This window comes from Panulirus ornatus, chromosome 11, assembly GCF_036320965.1.
Source record: "Panulirus ornatus isolate Po-2019 chromosome 11, ASM3632096v1, whole genome shotgun sequence".
Classification (NCBI taxonomy): Eukaryota; Metazoa; Arthropoda; class Malacostraca; order Decapoda; family Palinuridae; genus Panulirus; species Panulirus ornatus.
This window is the reverse complement of record NC_092234.1, coordinates 60,740,737-60,753,863: the sequence shown is the minus strand read 5'-3', so window position 1 is coordinate 60,753,863 and position 13,127 is coordinate 60,740,737. Positions and strand designations below refer to the sequence as shown.

The window sequence follows — 13,127 nt, the reverse complement described above, 5'->3', positions numbered from 1 at the left end:
GAGCCAAGCGAGGAGTGCTGATGCTCCTCGTTGGCTCAGCCTAGGATGTCTGAATGTGTCAGAATAGAAGCAAGACGGGAGGAAAGGAGAGATATAGTATGTTTAAGGAAAGGAACCTGGATGTTCTGGCTCTTAGTGAAACGAAGCTCAAGGGTAAAGGGGAAGAATGGTTTGGGATTGTTTTGGGTAAAGGATTAGCGTTAAGGCAAAATCTAAGGAAGGGGCAGCACTACTGCTGAAACAGGAGTTTTAGGAATGCATGAAAGTATAATGAAGTAAGCTCCAGTCTAATGTGGACAAAAATGAAAATAGATTGCAGGATTTAGGTGATTATTTCTGCTTATGCACCAGGTCATAAGAAATATCATGACAAGTTTTTTGAGAACTACTGAGTGAGTGTGTCAGCAGTTTGACGCAAGAGACCGGTGTTTGCAATGGTTGATTTAAATGTGGAGGTGAGTAATGGAGCAGTTGAGGGTATAATTGGGGGGCATAGGGTGTTCGGTAAGATAAAATGGAAATAGTGAATAGCTTGTAGAACTGTGTGCTGAAAAAGAGCTGGTGCCTGGGAATACCTGGTTAAAAAGAGGGACATAAGTATCCAAATACAAGTACATAAGATGGTTGGTGAGCATCTTTGGATTACATACTAATGGACAGGCGTGCCAAAGAACTGCTCTTGGATGTGAATGTGCTGAGAGGGGAAGCTGGTTGTGGGATGTCTTATCTTACCAGGCTGAGGCGAGAATGAAGATTTATAGAGGTTTTCAGAAGAGAGGAAGCGATATGTATGGGAAAGGAGTGGAGACAGTAAGTGAGCTTGGAAAAGAGACGTGTGAAGAAATTCCAGGAGGGTGTAAAATGGCAAAAAAGTGAAAGCGAACGAAGCTCGGAGAGTGAGTGAGGAATGGGAGGTATTTAAGGGACCAGTGCCGGCATGTGCGGTAGATAAAGTGTGGTACGCGGGAAATGGGGAGGTGGGAAATGGTGGTGAGTGGTGAGATAACGAAGTAACGTTGCTAGTGAAGGAGAAAAGTGGCGCATGGGCGGCACTTCTGGGGTAGAGTGCGAACGATCGGGAGATGTACAAGAGAAAGCGTCAGGAGGTAAAGATGAAGGTGCAGAGGTTTAAACATGGCAAATGAGAGTTAGGATGAGCGATTGTCGGTAAACTTCAGGGAGGATGATGTGTTCTGGGAGGAAGATGATGATGAGAAAAACAGAACCAATGGGAACGTTGGTGAAGGAGCAAATGAGGAAGTGATAAAGGTAGTGGTGGGGCGTGGAGGAGATTGAGTGAGTCTTTGGAAGGATTGTGGAATGTTTGATGATATGGTGGCAGTTGTAGCGTGTTTGGGTCGGAAAGCTGTGAAAAGAGGACAATATCTGGTGTGAGGTGGTTTGATCGAGTAAGTTACAAAGATGTAAGAGAGAGGTGTGGCAATTAAGAATGTGGTTAAGAGAATGGAAGAGGATGTGATGAAATGCTTTGGACATAGGGAAAGAATGAGTGAGAAGAGATTGACAGAGAGGATGTGTGTGTGTGTGTCAGAAGTGGAGGAAACAAAAAGGAGAGACTAAATTGGAGCTGGAAGGATAGCGAAAAAGATTTTGAGTGATCGGGGCCTGAATGAAAAAATGTGGACGTGCAGGAGGGTGAAAGGCGTGCACGGGATACAGTGAATTGGAGCGATGTGGTTGGTATCAAGGGGTCGACTTGCTGTTAGTGGACTGAACCAGGTCATCTGAAGTAGCCGGGGAAAACCATGGAAAGGTCTGCAGGGACTGGTTGTGGATAGGGAGCTGTGGTTTCGGTGCATTACACATGAAAGCAAGTGAATGGGTGTGACGAAATTATTTTTTTTTTTCGTGTTCCTAACTAACTCGGGAAACGCTGAACAAAAATGGGAAAAAATGTACATATAGCAAGATTACCGATGAACACTATGGTGTTTTATTATTGTATTTATAAAACGGCTTGCCAAACATTTCATATCTGTATCTCGTGTTTCTGTCTTTATTACTTGGCACTTGTCTTCATAGGCGACTGTTAATCATTCTCTTACCCATGCTTCAGTTTGTCTAGATTTTTTAATCGTTAAACATTGGTTCCTTTGCTTGGCCTGTACTGTAAAATTTCATGTCGCCAGTAAATATAAAGATATTCCTATGGAGTCTTGATTGATAACGATAGGTATGTGGCTTAGAACCGAGCCTAGTGGTAGTTCGCTTGTCAAGCAATCGGATGATCTCTAGTTTGATGTCACACTTGGTTGCTTATAAGTAATCCAATCAGTGATCTGTGATCATACTCACTATCCTTTCCTGTGTTATTTGATTTTGCCCCCCAACTTGTGTGGTACTTTGTGAAAATCTCCCGTAAAGTTTGTCTTCTGAAAGTTTAAAGATTTTTCTTCTAAAAGTTTAACAATATTTTACTTGTTTTTTGTTTAACTTTTCAACCTGGAACCGAAGTAATGCTAACAGTCAGACAAATTGAAGCACATTCAAATTTCACAGTCGGGGGATTCCACTCGTTTGTCACATCTTGTATTGACTTGTTCACTGTTTAAGTGGTGGGAAATGCTGTTTGTCGACTTGCTTCTCTCGATATTCTACGACCAGTACCTTAAGATATCGTGTCCCTTCTATGTTTCATTATCTGACTCTGGAAATGCATTTCTGTTACTGGCATATTTAGAATATGTCCAACAGTGACCACTGAGGTGAAACTATTTTTTCATGAGCAAATCATATCATCCTTTGTTAACGTTGGTTGATGTAGCACTGAAGTGAAGGTGGATAGTGAAGACCTTGAGTAGGGTAAGGATTCAGAGTCTTGAGTGAGAGGTAAGGGTAGAGGGTGGGGACGCTGGGTGAGAGATGAGGGTGGAGAGAGAGGGCCTGAGTGAGAGGTGAGGGTTCTTGAGTGAGGGATCAGGGTAGGAAGTGAGGACCTTGAGTGATAGATGAGGGTTGGGCGTGAGGACCTTCGGTGAAAAAGTGTGGGTAGGAGACTTGAGTGAGAGGCGAGGGTGAGGAACGAGAACATTGAGTGGAAGGTGAGGATAGGGGGTGAGAAACCTGAGTGAGTACTTGGTTCTAAACGAATAAGATTGATGACAGCGGAGCCGATGGTCCAATAGTCCAAGAGAAATTGCTAGAAGGTTTACCATGTAGCGTGGAGAGAATATGCTAATGTGGAAAGTTTATAGGAAAGTATGACTGGGAATGATAGGTGTATGAAGCTGGACTCTCAGGGATGGAGGCTTAAACATGAAAGAAAAATGTTGAGATTTTCATACTGTATGGAAACATCATTGCTTGTGTTATCATTCTCGGACAGACGCATTGATAACTGTAATCTTTGAAGTGTCGCCATGATTTGGAGGTAGTGACAGTATCCACAACGACATTTGGTGGTAAGTGTGTTCAGGTATTCTACAACTCTTAAGATGAAACATCTTTTTTTTCCCAAATTAGTATTGTATCCCCTCCATCCTAAATTCATAGCGATATTTGGAAAACATTTGACCTTCCCGGAGTTCGGGATTCTTTTGAGAGAGAGAGATTGATTATAGATCCCAGAGTCCTTCATCACGTTTGTACCTGAGCAACGAAATTAACTTTGTTTCTCTTTTCTGTATTCGTTCCAGTTTTCTTTCGTCCTTGATCAAGCCTGGTGATGGGAAGTGAACCGCATATTGAAAATGAGGTCTGACCAGGGCGTTGTGAGGAGTGAGTATTGTATCCTTCGTTATATATTTTATATTCAGCTCTGGCTACGAAACCTTAAACTCTGTTTTATTGTATGTAGTTAGGCACTGTTTTATAAATTTTGTCATTATCTTATTTAGATCTTTATTTTTGTTTTTATTTAGGTCATTATCAAATTTCTATCATTATTTAGGTCATTTTATTTATTATCATTATCTAGGTCATTATTTAGTTTATTATTGTTATGCATTGTCATTTCTGTTATCACCCCAACGTCTTTCTCTTTTCTGACGTCTAATGATGGTTGGCCGAGCATGTTATATACTCATAAGTTATATTTTCCTTGACCATCATGTGCTGTTTGTATTTGCCTATCCTAAAGTCCATTTTCTATGTCTCTTCTCCATGCATTTTTTTTTGAATCATTCTGAACCCTGAGGTGGGTCGTACATTGACCGGACTTTATTCCCATACCTTGTGTCATCAGCGAACTCTGACATCCAGCAGACAGTGAGAGACACACACAGGTCCTGAGTCTCGCTCAGCCTTGTGGCATTCCACGTGTTGCACTGAGCCAGTCGGATGCACTCCTATTCCCTACCACTCCCTGCTTTTCTGTGTGTGAGCCAACCTGTTCGACTCCCACAAATTCGGTTTACCTAATCTGTGGACTTTTAAGATCTTGTGACGATTTCTTATGTGGTTGTGGAATGTCTTAAGTATTATATCGTCTGAGGGTATTTTAGATTCCCATTTAATGTATATATATATATATATATATATATATATATATATATATATATATATATATATATATATGACAAAAAATTGTCAGATTTACTAAACATGATCTTTTATTGGCAAACAACTTTGCAGGTAATCGGTATTAGTTTCGACGATTTTTTTCCCAAATTATTGTTTCAGTGATTGAGAGTAAAACTGAATTACGACATATAACAATAGTCTCAAATACGTTTTAATCTCCATTTCTTGATATTGGTGTTATGTTAACAAGCTAACAGTCATTCAAACCAGTCATCCAAACCAGTTAAGGGGGTGAGGGTAGACGGTGAGAGCCGTGTGTGTGAGGGTGGTCAGTGAGGCCCTTAAATGAGACATTAAGGAGGTTATGAATGCTGATATTCAAGGTCCAAGAGGAAGGCATGTAGCACAGACACACACACACACACACACACACACAAATAGAAATGTTCAGGAGACGAGTCCTCTGGTACAGAACTTTTCCCCCGCTATCTGTAATACAAACGAGCGATGTGGCAGGAGCCTAAGTTTAGCCCACAACATTCCCAGTGGTTGATCAATGCATCAGAATAATCCCCTCTGCAGGTAAGGTGAGGGAGGAGTACTGATGTGGGTCCCGGGGGTGTTGGTGGGACTGTAAAGATGACGTGAGTTCTGATATAATGAGACGAGCGTAGAAGGTCTTAACGTACGGGTGAAGTCGATCGACCGACCTGGTGAGTTGGCTGTACAACACTCGACCTTCCAAATGAGGTTGAACAACACGTGAGACAAGTGTCTGTGTTAATTAAGAGGTTAACTGAGACAAAGCTTTGATTTCCAGCGTATAAAGTATTACACGTGAAGATCAAACGAAAGGAGTAGATAGGAAGCAGTGAAGCCTCTGTGTAAACCTTCTACTGGTGCACAGCGCAGTAGAGGTGGGAAGCTAAGTAGACACGAGGGGAGTAGATGTAGATGGTGCTGAGAGTTTCGAAGTTTATATGATAGAAATGTGAGATAGAGAGGGGTCAATGAAGGAGTGGGGGGTGAGGGGAAGGTAGGAGGAGAGTAATGCTCTCTCCCCCTTACAGCCCACCCACCCCAGTCCTCGCCCATATTCACAAGTTGGTAATTACAATTAGTTAATGACACACTCAGACCAACTATAAATAGAGCAATATATTATGAATATAAATATCGGGGATGGCTTCAGGTAGACCATAAGTATCGTTTAATGAGATAATGACCTATAATGGGCCCGCCTCACGCTAGGAAAAATGGATTTTCTTAGCCTACTGCTGCCGCCTCCTCCTCCCTCCTGGACTGGTGGACGCTTGTAGCTTTTTGTTCTTGGATAATTTAGTAAGACTTGATGATGGTGCTGACAGCAGGGACCAGAGCAACTGTTCCATACATCCTCCCTCCACTTGGTGTGTTCCACACTCCTTCCTACACATGTTTCCAGTTTCACAACTCCCTCCACCTGCTCCGTTCCACAGTGTTTACCTTGTCTGTGTTACATACCCTTCACGTAGTCTGTTCCACACTTCTTTTTTCCCTCTTGTTTGTGTCGCATTCATTTCACATTGTCTGTTTTGCACTACCTCCACCTGATTGTTCTGGTCTCTGTCACATTCCCTCCACCTGATTTCTTCCATACTCCCTCACCAGCTCTGTGCCGCACACTCAACCACATCGGTTCTACAGTACCTCCACCACCAGATCCATTCTACAGCACCTCCTCCTGGCTTGCTTTGCCCTCCTTCCTTCACCTTTTCTGTTCCACACTCCCTCCACCTGATTTGTTCCACACTTCCTTCACCTGCTCTGTGCCACACTCTCAACTTACTCAGTTCTACACTACCTCCACCAAGTCGGTACAAGAGCACCTCCTGGTGTGTTTCACCCCCCACTCCACCTGATCTGTTCCACATTACCTTCACCTGACTGATCTGCACAGTCTCCACTTGGCCTTGTCCACAATCCCTCGAAACTCAGATACAAATACAAAGTAAAGACCAATGGATCAGCAGATGAGAGGGGACAGTTTCAGAGGCCAGTCGTTCTTCGTCAGTCGTTCAGCCTTATACATTTAAGTATGTGGCTGACAACAGGGAACGACATGATGGATTTTGTTTATAAATGACCTGACACTATTCTCAGATATAGAATCGATTGATACTAGATTATCAGATCACAGCATCACAGAAATTAAATGAGTGGATACAGTGTGGAGATAAGGGAATGTGGGCGTGATAGAACTCAGAGATATGAATTTTCGCACCAACAACACAGATTGAAAACAGGCTGGAGTGAGGTTTTTTGAAGACGATAACATGGGGTTTAAACGCGATTATATTGTGTGAAAGCGAGACAAATTGTCGGTAGAACAATACCGCAGGAAAAGAAATATTGTGCAAAACTGAAGTCACTACCAAGAGACAGAATGTAGCGCAGAAACAGATCATCATGGAAAGAAAGGTAATTAACAATTAATGAAGAAGAGAGTACGATCGTAATGAGAAAATGAAGAACACTGATACAAAGGCAAAGCAAAATAGAAATCAAACAACAACAAGCCATTGGTGCCCTTTGAAGGCTGGAGTGCTGAATAGCCTGAGAAACTCCAGTGCTTGGCTGATATGCTTGAATTCTATATTCCAATCCAGTCCTTTGAATGCTGTTTGTAACAGAAGAGACCAGGAACTAAGAGGTTAGTATAGTAAGAGTAGAACAGCTTTCATAAGTATTACAGAAAGAATTCCCGTAAGCTGTACATGTTAGCTGTGGCATTAAGGTAATACAGTTGGTAAGTCTATTGTTCATTTTCAGTCACCGTAATTGGTAAATCTTTCCTTAGGTTGAAAAATATCTTTGAGGGAAAAGTAATTAAACTCATTCGAAGTTTGTTTTTTTTCTTGTAAGCTTGTCTCCAATGCTACAAGTGAAATAATGAAATCGTACGTTAAGTAACTCCTTAGAGACTGCCAAAGGTTTTGAATGATAATGGATACCGTTATTAATTCATCACTTAACCTTCCCTCTTGTAGGGTAAATACGTTTAAAGTCATCCAGTCGGCTATCATAGGTCTTACTTCTTGGTTCGAGAATGATATTAATATCTCGCCGCTGTACTTCGTTCTATCTACATCATCTTCACATAAGGTATCCAAACCTAAACGGAATATTCAAATTGGGGACGATCCTGTGAACTGTCTGGGTTGAGGAGTTTTACCGTATTGATAAATCGTAGAATTTTGTTTGCCTTTATTGCCGTCTCTATGCACTACTTGGTTTTAGGTCATGAAGGCTTAACAAAGTGAAGTTTTCTTTCCTTGTTTAATTTTTTTTTGTCGCTTAGAAGAATTCCTATTGTAGGTTGCCGTCTCGTCTCGTTTTTGCTACCGATGTGGTACTTCCACTTACTCACTGATCACTTGTGAACCCAACCATTTGGTTTGTTTTCAAAGCTGGACATGCTCAGTTTCTGACGTAAGATTTATATCTTTGCTTAGTTTGGACAACAGATTTTGATAGCTGACGGTGCAGCTGAAGTATGAGAATGAGAGAACCGGTCCCAAGGCTCATCCCTGAGGCACGCCACCAGCTTCTCCTAACCTCTCGCAGAACTGGCAGCTAATATTCAAGACTTTATCGAATGGTTTCTGAAAATTTAGATAAGTGACACCAACGGTGTTTGCTATAGTCCTTCATGGTTATATCTTAAAAAAAAAAAAATCGCGCCAGATTTGTCAAAAATGAACGTCTTGAACAATCATACTCAGAATCGTTTAGATGATGGTCTAGATATTTTACAATCTTGTCTAGGAGGATGATTTCCATAATCTTATCTACAAGCGTTAAGGTATAATGAAGTGATATATCAGGGTAGGGACTTTTTACTTGTCAATTATTCAGCCCCTTCCGGAACTTCCCCGTAGCAAGTGATTTGTTGGAAAGGGTAGTCAAGGGCTTCGCTATGAAAGAAAACGGGTAATGTACGGAGAGAGAGAGAGAGAGAGAGAGAGAGAGAGAGAGAGAGTTATATCAAATATGGACATGAACCTGTCCTTACTATTCCCTTGCATAAACAAAACCAAAATAAGAAGTCGGGTCGTGAATCCTTTAGAGTGGAAGAAAAAAAAATGAACACAAGGAAGTTTGGATATTGAATGAGCAATACAGATCTGTACTGAGTTTGAAATCTAAGGGAAATCAGATGAAGTTTCAAAATGAAATTTATTTTATTTTTTATGCTGAACATCAAGGCCTCAATTGAAAAATAGAAAGAATATTGAAAAAGAAAAGACAAGGGGAAAGTATTTACGAATTTTGAAGAAAGTGATAAACCTGTCTTTTAAAATGAGCCAGGTCATAGTTGTTGGGAAAGACATGAGAAAGTAAAGAGTTCCAAAGCTTTGACCTTTAGGGAAAGAAACACTAATTAAAACGGCCCACCCTTGAGCTGTCGATGGCCACACAGTAATCATGTGACGCAGCAGCCTGCCGAGTATTACGTGGTCTAGCTAGTGGTGTTGGGGGGCACACAAACAGCCAGCTCTCGGGAACAAAAACCAAAATAATACTTATAGAAAAAGGAAAATGAACCAATATTGAGGCTTTGGGAAGTGCGTCATGTCTGGAATTTAGCTTGGGACAGATTATAAGACGGAGCGCTTTCAGCTCAACTCTGTCAAGTAAGAATGCAGAGCTTAACCACCCCAGATGAGAGAGCAGTACTCCATAGAAGGACAGATCAATTCTTTGTATTTATGGGGTAGCTGTTCAGAAGAGTAGTAGTTTCGACATCTGAATAGGACTCCCAGTTTCGAAGAGGCAGACTTACTTATTTCCGTAATGTGGAGTTTCCAAGAAAGAATGAATGTTACAGTAATACAAAGTATGTTCATTGAGTCAAGAGGTGGAATTACAGATCCGTCAAAGGAGACACGAGAGTTGTGAGGAGTTTTAGATACAGATGGGTAGAAACAGGGTCTTGGAGGCATTGAACTTAACCAGATATTGTGTACCCCACCGAGATATCCTGTCCAAGTCTGAGTTTATTGAGGAGGCTGTGTCAAGACAAGACGCAGATCGAGTGAGAGAAGAGGGGGCAGAACTGAAGGATGTGGATGAATGCAGTGTTAAGTTGACAGCGTATGAATGCATACATTGTAGGGGACAGGACGGAACCTTGAGGGACACCGGTGTTGGAGAAAAGGGGGGAGGCTGATCCATCAATAACCACAGAGATAGATCGGCCGGAGAGGAAGCTAGATATCAAGGAGCAAAGTGAGGGAGGGAAGCCAAAAGACGGGAGCTTAGAGGAAAGACCCCGATGCCACATGCTGTCTAAAGCCTTAGATATGTCAAGTGGATCTCGCCTTACTGAAGCCATGCTGGTGATCAGAGAGGAGACTGATTTTTGAGGTGTTGAAGGCTCTGGGAGTTAAGGAGGGATTCAAAAACTTTGGAAATAGTAGATGTCGAAGCAGTAGGACGATAGTTACAGAGGTCCGAACAGTCACCCTTTTTAGGGATGGGATGTGTCAATGCTTGCGTCCAAGCAGGAGGAAAAGTTTTGGTTTTTAAACAAATGAAAAAGACGAGCAAGCACAGGTGCAAGTTCAGAGGCACAGTCCTTTATTACAATGGGACGGATGCCATCAGGACCATAATCCTTGCTTGTGTCCAGTGAGAGAAGCGCTTTTTCGGACAGTCCGAAAAGAGATTACGAGAAGGGTCACAGGATTAGTAAGAGGCGCATCAGGGGGTAAAGGAATGTTAGTCATCCAAGGTGGAATTAGAGCGGAAACGGGAACCAAAGAGAGTTGCTTTGTCTACAGAGGAGACAGCTATCGTACCGTCAGAACTGAAAAGTGAAGGAAAGGTAGAGCGACAAGTTGTTAGAGATTCCCTGAGCTAAAGACCAGAATGACCTATCAATGGATGACGAGGAGAGCTTATAGCAACTTCCTTTGGATAAAGAAACGGTTTGTATTACCGAGAACGTGCTTGTAGTGATTACGGGCAGTGATTAAAGCTGAATGGGAGCCTTTGCTTGAATAGCATCAGAACAGAAACAGTTGAACCAAGGACTGGATGAAGAGGTCGTCTTGGAGGAAGAGGGGATAACTGCTTTCATTCCAGCAAGGATAACCTGTGCTATGCGTTTGGCGGAGACAGAAGCATCGCCACACATGAGGCAGTAATTTACCCAAGGAAAGTCGGGAAAGAAGTTACGTAAGTTGTTCGTCAGTTTTGGTGACGTGTCAGTATTTACGCTTAGAATGGGCTACTTGAGGGGGAGGTGCAGTTAGAATAGATACATTTATGAGTGTGAGATCAGATGAACCGTTTGGGGGAGAGAGTGTATTTAGAGGGATGGACTAGAGGTGAAAACAGATCCAGAATGTCAAGAAAGTGGTCACAGCAGTCAGGGATATGAGTTTTTACCCCGAAGGTGTCATAATCAAGCGAGGTGTAGCGGTGAGGGTGGGTGGGGAGACAGGTTGGTTTGTGCGCGAATTTGAAAAGGGGAACCTAGAAGTGGACTGTGTAGGTACCTGCGACTGGACTTGGCGACGGATGGAACTATGGCAGCTGAAGTGGATCATTGAGTGGGTGACGGGCAAAGTTCTGAGTGAATTGAGGAGTGTGTGGAGGGAGAGGTCACTCATTGTCTGTGAGGGATCAGATGTTATAGTAGTCCCAGCGGTGTTGTATGGGTACAGGTCTCTGGCTCTGAACGTAAAAGAACGGAAGGAGGTGCAAGTGATGGAAATGAAATACCTTTGATTGGAATGAGTAGGGTGGATCGTGTAGGGACTGCCATGGTTAGTTACGTACTAGTAAGCGGAATCTGACCAAGGGAACGGACCAGGCTGTGCTGATATAGTTTACATATATATATAAAGTGAAGAGATCAAGGGAGAAGAGAATATCGGGGAGATAGAGGGATCAATTGGACGATGCAATGAATTGTCGTTCCTCTGTTCCTGGCGTCATATCGGTAACGCGGGAGAGGGCAAACGAGGGTGAAATGACGAGATGTTACCGGACTCTGCCTCCATGTAGTTAGAGCGAGAGAGAAAAGTCACCTTTGGTGCGCTTCTATTACCGTCGATGGACGAACAGGTGGAAAGTTTGGTCAAGGATCTTCAACTTCCTACGAGCCACGCGCCCTTTACGGCAGTATTCCCACCTCGTGACCATTAGCGAGGTACGTGAATGAGCCATTGATTACGGAGGAGATGCTGTCTTAAACTCATCGTGGCCTGGGGTTAGGCTACCCGGCTGCCGCCACACAGATGGTCCTCGGTGTACAGAGGTGATATATATATATATATATATATATATATATATATATATATATATATATATATATATATATATATATATGTTAGTGGTCGTCAAGGTCTATTTGCACTTGTGAGGTTTCAGTAAGCCCTGCATGAAGACATTAGAGAACATCTTACGAGCACTATTAACATATAATGTTTCCTCCTGCGCGGCTGTGTTAGCTCTGTCAATGTTGCCTTTAGCTCGCCTGCACTCAGCTTCACGTCATTAGGATGCTAATTAACCTCAATTTAATTACGTTGTCTTTAATACAGCCAGTGACGTGAATAGCATTAATTGCTGGCGGGTCGATGAGGGCCTGTACTTGTGGCCTGATCCCTGGTCCGTGTCTACTACTGCCAGCTGTGTTAGCTGCCTCCCCTTGATTTCTCCAGCTGTGTTGTAAGCTGGCTGCTCCTCATATCCCTATCTGTGTTAGGTAGCCCCTCTTTGAATCTCCAGCTGTGTCGTTAACCGGCTCCTCTTTGTCTATAGCTGTGTTGTTAGTCGACTCCTCTTTACATCTTTAGCTGTGTTATTCATTGGCTCTTCTTTGTCTCCAGCTATGTTAGCTGCCTCACCTTTTTATCTCCAGCTGTGTTAGACAGCTTCTCTTTATCTCCAGCTGTGTTGTTGGACGGCTTCTTTTTATCTCCAGCTGTGTTGTTAGCTGGTTTTTGTCTGTTCCCAGCTCTGTTCCTGCCTAGTCTCGCTCTTCCTTTCCTGTCATGTCATAAGACTGTCTCGCCCACTGGCTGGCTTCACTTCGCATCTCCAGGTTTGATTCTGGCTGGTCTGAAAGTGTTCAACAGCTGCCACACTTCATGACTGTCTTACATTCACCTCATCGTTCGAGCGACTCGGCTCCTCGTATCGCTGGACCAGCAACTCCAGCAGCGTAACCACATAAATCGGGTTGTGAGGGCTCATGTCATCCACCAGCACACCCATCCTCACGGTACCTCATGAAAATCACAGGCATGTGTCCCGTTCCATCCTGTCAGTGAGTTACACCCGCTGGTGCCCCGTCTCTGTGTCTATGTGAGGTACACCCGCTGGTGTCCCGTCTCATAGTGTCTATGCGAGTTACAGCCGCTGGTGTCCCGTCTCACAGTGTCTGTATGAGTTACAGCCGCTGGTGTCCCGTCTCACAGTGTCTATGTGAGGTACAGCCGCTGGTGTCCCGTCTCATAGTGTCTGTATGAGTTACAGCCGCTGGTGTCCCGTCTCATAGTGTCTATGCGAGTTACAGCCGCTGGTGTCCCGTCTCATAGTGTCTGTATGAGTTACAGCCGCTGGTGTCCCGTCTCACAGTGTCTATGTGA

The 13,127-nt window shown here is 43.1% G+C and overlaps 1 protein-coding gene across 1 annotated transcript in view; it reads left to right on the top strand.

Moving 5' to 3' along the window:
- The window catches only part of LOC139751591 (protein turtle homolog B-like), a 900,734-nt gene that overhangs the window by 223,145 nt on the left and 664,462 nt on the right, over positions 1-13,127 (top strand). Inside the window, exon 4 of the mRNA XM_071667192.1 lies at positions 3,657-3,738. Coding sequence (XP_071523293.1) covers positions 3,711-3,738 — 28 coding nt within the window. The 5' untranslated portion in view covers positions 3,657-3,710. The remainder of the gene's footprint in view (positions 1-3,656; positions 3,739-13,127) is intronic.